Source organism: Cebus imitator, unplaced genomic scaffold (assembly GCF_001604975.1).
Source record: "Cebus imitator isolate Cc_AM_T3 unplaced genomic scaffold, Cebus_imitator-1.0 Scaffold149, whole genome shotgun sequence".
Lineage (NCBI taxonomy): Eukaryota > Metazoa > Chordata > Mammalia > Primates > Cebidae > Cebus > Cebus imitator.
This window is the reverse complement of record NW_016107464.1, coordinates 2,007,859-2,016,834: the sequence shown is the minus strand read 5'-3', so window position 1 is coordinate 2,016,834 and position 8,976 is coordinate 2,007,859. Positions and strand designations below refer to the sequence as shown.

Genomic DNA, 8,976 nt, shown 5'->3' with positions numbered 1-8,976 from the left:
GCCTCCCAAAGTACTGGGATTACAGGCGTGAGCCACCGCGCCCGGCCCAATATTGTTATCTTACATGGGAAGAAACTTTGTGATTAAGCTAAGATTTTTAGATGGGGTGATTATCCTTGGTTATCTAGATAGGCCAAATGTAATCCCCAGCGTTCTTGGGGGTCAAGGAGGTCAAAGGCAGTAGTAGGAGTTGTGACAATGGAAGGAAGAGATTGGAGTGATGTGTGGAAGGGGCCAAGAACCAAGGAATGCAGGTGGTTCCTAGAATCTGAAAAGGGCAAGGAAACATTCTATTTTCAGAGCATCCAGCAGGAACAAGCCCTACTGAGGTCTGACTGCTGACCTCCAAACTATAAGAGAATAAATGCATTACCACCAAGTTCCTGCTAATAACAGTAATAGTAGAAAATTCAAATACCATTCTTCTGGTTTGGGGAACAAAGGTAACTAACACATATTTTACTATAAATTTTTATTTTTAAAAATTACTTGGTGATTAAAAAGGAAGTGGCCTAATGAGCAGACGGAACAGTTGCTGGCGCCCCACGCCTCTGGCTGCCTTCTCTGCATTCTCCAAGATCAGCCTCTAGGCTCGGGTCTCCTCCACTACTTCTGCTGGGCGATAGCTAACACCCCCTTTGGCCCCCCTTCTGTGTGTACACAACAACAGGGAAGGCTAATCAGAAAACTGGCCCAGGAGGAGCTCATTTGCATGGGGTTGGGGAAGGTTGTGCCTGAGGAAACGGTGGGTGTAATACCTGTGCTGCCTTCTCATCTGCACAAGGAAGGCGACACTGGTGATAGCAAAAAGGAGGCCAAAAACCAGGGCTAGGATGTCACCTAGGATGGGGAGAGGAGAGGGCTGCTTCAGGAAGGAAGAGGGAGCTGCAGAGTTCCTCAATGCCTGCCTCAGTTCATCCCCCGCCCCTGCCCCAAGTTCTCAGGCAGTCCCCAGTGCCTCAGTCTCCAGAAGAGGCCAGCCAAGGGATGGGGGTAGATACATGAGAAGGGAAAAGTTAAGCACCATTTTTCCTTCCTAAAAGCCGAGTCAAAGGGTTGTTTGGGTCTGGTCATGGTGGTGCATGCCTACAGTCTCAGTGCTTTGAGAGGCCAAGGTGAAAGGACTGCCTGAGCCTAGGAGTTCAAGGCTGCAGTGAGCTATGATCATGCCACAACACCAGCCTAGGCAACAGAGTGAGACCCTATCTCTAAAAAAAGGCCGAGGGGTTGTTTGGGAGAGGGATGCTGGGAGATTTCTCAAGCTTCATTCTAATCAGCTTGGCCCTGAGGACAATGGGGAATCCCCACCAGGATCTGCCTCTCTAACATTGGGGTTGGGGTCGGTTCTGCAGAAAAGGAGAGGGAGCAGAGGCAGTACTGAGCAGCCCTGGGGCTGAATGGTGCTGAGGAGTCTCCTGGCATCAGGAGCAAGAGGAGGGGCACAGACTCACCAGCAGCCAGGCAGGAGTTCAGTTGGACTGGAAAGAGAAAGGAGACATGAGAGGCCTTTGACCACCAATGACAGTCACTGGCACATACATGGGAGGATGAGGGACCCCTGGCTGGAGGATACCAGACAAAGCTGCACCTGGCTTAGCAGCCTGAGGACTGCTGTCCACTCCAGCAGGGAAGGAGGCCTCAATCACTCGCCCATTCAAAGGCTGCGTCGCTCGGAAGTTCATCTGTAGCCGAGAGTCGCCAGGTCCCCACAGGGTGTCAGAGAGGATGTGGAGCTAGGGAGGTCGGTAGACGGTGTGGGTGAGTTCATGGAGTGACAGGAAACAAGGTTCCCAGACCAGCTCACAGCCAGCACCTCAGGGCTCCACCCTCGATCTCCTATATGCCCCACCGACCCCTTGATTTCTTTTATGAATAAATTAATGTATCCTAAAGATGGTTGCAGTGGTGGGATCATAGCTCATCACAGCCTCAAACTCCTGGACTCAAGTGATATTCCCACCTCAGCCTCCTGAGTATCTGGGACTATAGGCGCACACCACCATACCCAGCTATTTTTTTTTTTCCTTTGGTAAAGATGGGGTCACACTATGTTGCCCAGGCTCGTCTTGAACTCCTGGGCTCAAGCGATTCTCCCACCTCAGCCTCCCAGCATGCTGTGATTATAGGTATGAGCCACAGAACCCATTGATTTCTTCTCGTCTTTCTCATCTCTTTTACTTCCTTTTCCCCCACATCCACTGTGTCCATATGTACCCCAGGCCTACCTGCTTAGCACTCAGCCTCACTGTCTGGTTAAACACAGTCCAGATGACACCCTGGGCACAGGGTGGTGTAGTCAGAGACCCCTCATATCGGAAGTAGCGGCTGAGGTCAGAGGGCAGGAGTGCAGATATGTCCAGTCCTGGGACCTGAGTCTCTGAGCCTGTGAAGAGGATCTATGCTGGTGTCTCACCTACATTGCCTCCTCTTAAAGCTTCAGGGTATAGGGATACAGTTTCACGTCCCAGAAGCCAAAGAAACTCAACTCTCTGAGACCACTTCTTCACTAAGTGCAGGCCCTTCCCATAAGATGTAACAAAAAAAGTACAGGGCTTTGGGGCAACTGGAAGAGGTCTCAGGGAGGGAGAGGGGGGGAAGAAAGGAAGGAGGGAAGGGAAGAAGGAAGAGAAGGAAAGAAGAAAGACCATCAGAGTTTACACTCTTTTTTTTTTTTTGGTGGGGGGACGGAGTTTCGCTCTTGTTACCCAGGCTGGAGTGCAATGGCACGATCTCGGCCCACCACAACCTCCGCCTTCTGGGTTCAGGCAATTCTCTTGCCTCAGCCTCCTGAGTAGCTGGGATTACAGGCACGTGCCACCATGCCCAGCTAATTTTTTGTTTTAGTAGAGACGGGGTTTCACCATGTTGACCAGGATGGTCTCGATCTCTTGACCTCGTGATCCACCCGCCTCGGCCTCCCAAAGTGCTGGGATTACAGGCTTGAGCCACCGCGCCCGGCCACAAGAGTTTACACTCTTAACTCTGTGTACCATCATAAAGTCCTGGGCAATAGGTTTAAGTCCAGAGTGAATTAAAAAGAAAAAGTGATCTGAATGACTTACAAATAAATATGAATATTGATAGCAATATAAAACAGACACAAGAAATGCAAAGGCAGAGTTCTACCTAGTCTAGCTAAAACCTAAAAGGTCTAGTAGAGTAAGTGAGGTTTAAAATAACCCAAGAGTGACTGAGAAGGGAAAGATTTCTAAAAGTATTTACAAAGTTAAAATAGTTGATGCTTATTAAAGATAAATAGTTATCAGAAAAAGTTTTGCTCTCAAGACTTCACTTTGACAATCCAAATACCATTTTTTGGTCTTATTTGGTTTTTTGTCTAATTTTGGTTTTTGCTAGGTTTTCAATCTGTAGGAAGCCGTTTGCAGGTAACTGTGTCAGCTTCATGGTTATCATCAAGATGAGAGCCGGCTCACACTTCAACGCCTCCTGCACTGGAGGGAGCCCATCTCCAGCCTCAGACCTGAAGCTCCCAAGGGTGATTCTTTATGCACTAGGGCACACAGAGCAGTGGCCAGACCAACAAACTGACCTTCCTCAGCAATTTCTTTCAAGTGAGACAGCAACTGCTCATAGGCACTGTTTTCTTCCGGGCCCTCCTGGGGGATAACATTGTAAGACAGATGAATGCATGTATCCAGGGCCATGGCTGGAGGCCAGAAGGTGAGGGCGGGTTCCCATAGTCCTCTCCCATTCCTCAGCTCTGAGAATGCTGAGGGAACATGAAATTGTAATGGTTTTCTTATGCATTCTTACTCAAACTCTATGTACTCAAACCAAGAGCTTGCACAGCAAGAGTACATAGAGTTTGGTGGACTGGTTTTCTTTCTTTTTTTTTTTTTGAGATGGAGTCTCCTCTGTCGGCCCAGGCTGGAGTATAGTGACACGATCTCAGCTCACTGCAACCTCCACCTCCCAAGTTCAAGCGACTCTCCTGCCTCAGCCTCCCGAGTGGCTGGGATTACAGGTGCCCACCACCATGTCCAGCTAATTTATATATATTTTTTTAATAGAGACGGAGTTCCACTGTGTTGGCCAGGCTGGTCTTGAACTCCTGACTTCTTTTTTTTTTTTTTTTTTTTTTTTTGAGATGGAGTTTCACTCATGTTACCCAGGCTGGAGTGCAATGGCGCGATCTCGGCTCACCGCAACCTCCGCCTCCTGGGTTCAGGCAATTCTCCTGCCTCAGCTTCCTGAGTAGCTGGGATTACAGGCACGCACCACCATGCCCAGCTAATTTTTTGTATTTTTAATAGAGACGGGGTTTCACCATGTTGACCAGGATGGTCTCGATCTCTTGACCTCGTGATCCACCCGCCTCGGCCTCCCAAAGTGCTGGGATTACAGGCTTGAGCCACCGCACCCGGCCACTCCTGACTTCTTGATCTGCACCTCAGCCTCCCAAAGTGCTGGGATTACAAGCACTACAAGCACGAGCCACCACGCCAGGTCGGTGGACTAGTTTTCAGTGACAAGCTGGAGAGGGAGGGAGAGAGGCCATTTTACTAGGATACTAGGTTCTCAGTGACCTCAGCCCTTCTAACGTTTGAAGTGTCACTGCTGCCTCCACACATGCTCCCCACAGGAAACCATATATACACCTTTGTGTTCATATCACCTCTATATTCACCTCCATGATTCTGTGTTTGGCTTTTCAGGTAAGGTCCTGATATGCTACTTCTTTTATTATTCTTTTTTCTTCTTTTGCTTATGAACCTAATGTTATGAACATTATGAAACTAACAGTATGAACATACTAACATGCTATTTCAGAGCCATTTCTCTGAACTTTGTGCTGTATGGCTGGTGTTAAAGAATCAGTGAGCGTGGCCCAGCATGGTGGCTCATACCTGTAATCCCAGCATTTTGGGGCTAAGGTGGGCAGATCAATTGAGGCCAGGAGTGAGACCAGCCTGACCAACATGGCGAAACCCCATCTCTACTAAAAATACCAAAAAATTAGCAGGGCGTGGTGGCACACACCTGTAATTCCAGCTACTTGGGAGGCTCAGGCAGGAGAATCACTTGAACGTGGAAGGCAGAAGTTGCAGTGAGCCAAGATCACACCACTGCACTCTAGCCTGGGCAACAGAGTGAGACTCCATCTCAAAAAATAATAATAATCAATGAGTGAGTGAACCTAGCAGGCATCTCACCATCCCTTCCCTTTACTAGCCTCCTCTAATCATAGTGTATGTAGCCTTGATTATTATGAGTGCAAAGAAGTCACTAAACACTGCATTTCACAAAGGGGACATGATGGGTCATTGGAGTATTAGAGAAATTACTCTTCCTGATGTCTAATACATTGCAGGTGCCATTCCCTAAACAGGCCATATTCTGTCTTTGCACAATCTGTTCCCTCTGCAATGAACATTTCCTTTTCCTTCCCATTAGTAAAGCCTTTAAGTGTCACCTCCTCTGTGGCCACCATTTTTACTATGTCCTTCCTATGTGTCTGTCATGTCAGCCTCCCCCACTGGCTGTGGGCTCCTTAGAGGCAAGGACCTACAGCTTCAGAATCCTTGTTGTGGGCTGGTGCCTTGTTCATAGTGGGTGTTGAATGAATGAACAGTGAGTGAATGAGGATGTCAGCCAGGGGCCACAGTGAGCCTGCTGGGATGGGGTCTCTGGGGCCACGATACAGAGCCCGGGAGGGAGCAGGGGATGCGAAAGCGGCGAGTAGGGGATGTCCAGGGTCTGGTACCTGCAGAAAGGCGGCCAACACGGCCAGGCCTCCGGGGCGCCCCAGTGCCTTGTCAACTTTAGCAAAGGCGGTGCTGAGGTGAACCACGTGGATCTGGAGAGGACACGAGGGTAGCGGTAGGAGACGGCCATATCTCTGGCCCCGCCCCGCCCCGTTGCCCCTTCTCTGTCAGCTCCATGCTCACCTCGGCAGGGAAACGGTGGCTGTCCACAGTGTGCTCAGAGCCCGGACGACCCGCAGCTCCCCAGTGCAGATGCAGCTGCAGGGCCCGGTACTCCTGCCCGGGACCCAGAGCCATCTCCAGCCCGGGAGGCAGAGTCAGCTGCACTGCGTGGGGACAGGCAAGTGAGCCGGCCCTGCCTGGGAGGACCAGCCCAATGTAGCCACGACGGTTCGGTTCTATGCTGCCCGCACCATCCCCAAGGCTCGGCAGGGAGACCTCCTCACCGCTGTGGCCATTGTTGCGCAGGCGCAGTTCTGGGAGCGGCGGGAGCTCGAAGCCCAGGAGTTCCAGCGGCCGCAGGGCGGGGCAGAAGGCGGCGAGCTGGGGGCGGATATCCACCGGGGACTGGAAGCGGCTCCCACACGCTGGGGACACCTGGGGCCAGGGCGGGTCGCCTGGGGTGGGAGAGTCTGGTGAGGAAGTCTGACATCTAGGTCAGGAACTTAGGGAGGCCGGGTAGAAAAGGTGAGGGGGTGGCACGGAGGGCGGCGGATGGGATGCCCCGAACCAGTGTTCGGGGACGGCAGTGGGGCATATCCACAGAGCTGGGTTCCTGGATTGGGTCTGTGCCGAGGGTGGTTGTCTCACCTCCATAGCGCCAATGACTCTGGTCATCCCCTGTATAAATGAAAAGGATGAACAGGCCAAGCTTAGAGCCCAATTCCTTCCCGGCGGCCAAAACCGTGTCACAAACTCAGATGCACAATGAGTAACAAATGCCTTAAGCGGGCCAGGTGCAAAGCACAGGCGACCGCAACTAAACTTAACGCCGCAGCTGAGTGGGCCAAACAGCAATCCTACCAGTTTGCAATCATTGTCTTAGGGTCTGTAAAGGTGAGTGGGCGCTTTAGGCCGGGCACTGTGGCTCACACCTGTAATCCCAGCAGTTTGGGAGGCCAGGGCGGGTGGATCACCTGAGGTCAGGAGTTAGAGACCAGCCTGACCAACATGGCGAAACCCCGTCTCTAGGAAAAATACAAAAATTAGCTAGGTGTGTGGTGGTGGGGGCCTGTAATCCCAGCTACTCAGGAGGCTGAAGCAGGAGAATCGCTTGAACTCGGGAGGCAGAGATTGCAGTGAGCCCAGATCACCCCATTGCACTCCAGCCTGGGCAACAGAAGTGAAACTTCGTCTCGGAAAAAAAAAAAAAGTGAGTGGGTGCTTTAGTCCTAAGTCCCAAATGAGTGAGTACACCATCTTTCCTTTCTCCCTTCTTTCTCCTCCCCACTCATCCCTCTGCCTTGTCTGGTCTCCAATCCCTTTCCCAAAATTCCTGGCCTGAGAGTCAAGACGCCACGTTCCTCTACCTGCTGTGTCCTTCTTCCTAGGTCTCAATTTCCTCATAGTAGACTGAAGATGAGATGACCTCTACAAGCTCTTCTTGCTTGTCCTCTGATGTCCCCTTCACCTCCCAATCCTTTTCTCTCCCCCTCAAACTCTGGCTCTCCGTCTGTTTTTTCTGTCTGCACATTTTTCTCTCATCTGCATATCTCAGCCCTTTCTCTTCTTCAGCCTCCCCTTTCTCTCTCATCTCATCCTGCTCACTTCTCTCCTTCTGTGCCCCTTTTTATTTTCTCTCCCCATCTGCCTCTTTCTATTTCGGAGGGTGGGGATGGGGATATTGGTATGGGACCTCTGGAAGGGCTTCTGTGGGAGTACATGCTCCCCTCCTTCCCTTAGTGACCAGAGCCTAGGCTGGGGTATGGGAGGGGAGGCATGAATCTCCTGGAACCTGGATTCAGAGACTGATGACCACTTACCTTCTTTGTCCCTGTGGGCATTATTCTGGGGTTCTTGAGGATCTCCAGGAGCCTCAACAGTAGATATATCCTCTGACTTCAGGGAGCCCTCTCCTTCTGGTTTATGCTTAACTTCAGGTAGATCCTCTCCTCTGGGTAGATCTCCTGTTCCAGGTGGATCCTCCTCTCTGGGTGGCTCCTCTTCACTGGGCAGATCCTCCTCGCCCAGTGGGTCATCTTCCTTAGATGAGCCTCCTCCCAGGGGCGCATCCTCCTGTATCTGGGGCAGCCTCTGGGAATGGGCAGGCACCAGGAACACCAGTGACAGCAGCAGTTGTACAGTGAGGCCTGGAGCAGGGGCTGGGATCAACAGAGGGGGCCAGGGGCTGGGGCACAGGGGAGCCATGCAGCTGACTGTGGGGTGTCCCAGCACACAGTGTGTACGGGCTGTACGTGCATTGGAAACAAGAACTGGGTTGGGGAGGAGCAAACCTGAAGGGGAGCAGGCTGACTCACAGAGCGCCCTTTTGCAGAGATGGAGCCAAAGTCTCATAGGTCTGTCTGGCCCGTGCCCCCTCCTCCATACCAAAGCCAGGATGGAGGTGGAGTGAGGGGCAGGTGTGTGCATAGGCAGAAGGTTATCAGGGGCATGGACTCAGTTTGGAACCCAAGGCACCACCTGGCACTATGCAGTCTCTCCCTGGCACCACCCAGCTGCTTGCCAGCCAGCCTCAGCTAACCCTGGCCTGCTTCCCAGCTCCAGGCACGGAAGGGGAAAGGCAGGGGAGCTGGGGCCCCCACGTCCTCTGGCTGAGAGGGAAAGTAGCTTATGTATACATCCCTGACTCCACCAGGAAGCAGGTAAAGGGGTAGGGCATGCTACTAGGGGAGCTGAGGGTGAGTTAGGTAATGGGTATGTGGGAGACAAATTTGAGCTTGAATGAAAAGCCAGTGTATATGTCAGAGGCACTCTGATAGGTTTAACCTAAATTTATTTTTCATCACATTACTCTCCTGCTCAAAAGCCCCACTGCCTACCACAATATGCACATTTTGTACTTCTGACTTCCAACTCCCTTCAAAACCTTGCCCAAGGACCTTTCCATGTTGTCTCCTACTATTCTCTCTCATATTCTAGCCAAATTAAACTATTCATTTTTTTTCTCCAAACCTTTTACCACCTTTGTTAATTGGTTCTTGCTCCCTGAAATGCTATTCACTATTTCATTCAATAAATATTTAGTACCATACGTACAGCACTGGGCTATGGATTAGGGACATGGAAATGA

The 8,976-nt window shown here is 51.2% G+C and overlaps 1 protein-coding gene across 5 annotated transcripts; it reads right to left on the bottom strand.

Annotated features, from left to right (window-relative positions):
• Positions 1-463: 463 nt before the first annotated feature.
• Positions 464-8,297, bottom strand: CA9 (carbonic anhydrase 9). Of its 5 annotated transcripts, none has more exons than XM_037743681.1 (11): positions 7,709-8,297; positions 6,537-6,566; positions 6,173-6,343; positions 5,910-6,085; positions 5,726-5,818; positions 3,551-3,617; positions 2,226-2,383; positions 1,574-1,733; positions 1,452-1,478; positions 759-840; positions 464-650 (listed from the first exon to the last, which is right to left on the bottom strand). In XM_037743681.1, exons 1-11 carry the CDS (start codon positions 8,238-8,240, stop codon positions 587-589), a joined length of 1,560 nt encoding a protein of 519 aa, XP_037599609.1. In that variant the 5' UTR covers positions 8,241-8,297; the 3' UTR covers positions 464-586. The 5 variants fall into 5 exon arrangements, with proteins under 5 accessions (XP_037599609.1, XP_037599610.1, XP_017398588.2 ...); XM_037743682.1 differs by having other exon boundaries at positions 1,589-1,733; XM_017543099.2 differs by having other exon boundaries at positions 5,910-6,052.
• Positions 8,298-8,976: the final 679 nt, after the last annotated feature.

Bases quoted from the DNA above. Each gene is read 5' to 3' on its own strand.
- CA9 (XM_037743681.1), bottom strand. From the start codon at position 8,240: ATGAGACTTTGGCTCCATCTCTGCAAAAGGGCGCTCTGTGAGTCAGCC. The intron at 1,734-2,225 runs GTAGGCCTGGGG...CGACCTCCCTAG, and splicing joins TGAGGCTGAGTGCTAAGCAG to CTCCACATCCTCTCTGACAC. The intron at 1,479-1,573 runs GTATCCTCCAGC...TTCTCTTTCCAG, and splicing joins GCCAGGTGCAGCTTTGTCTG to TCCAACTGAACTCCTGCCTG.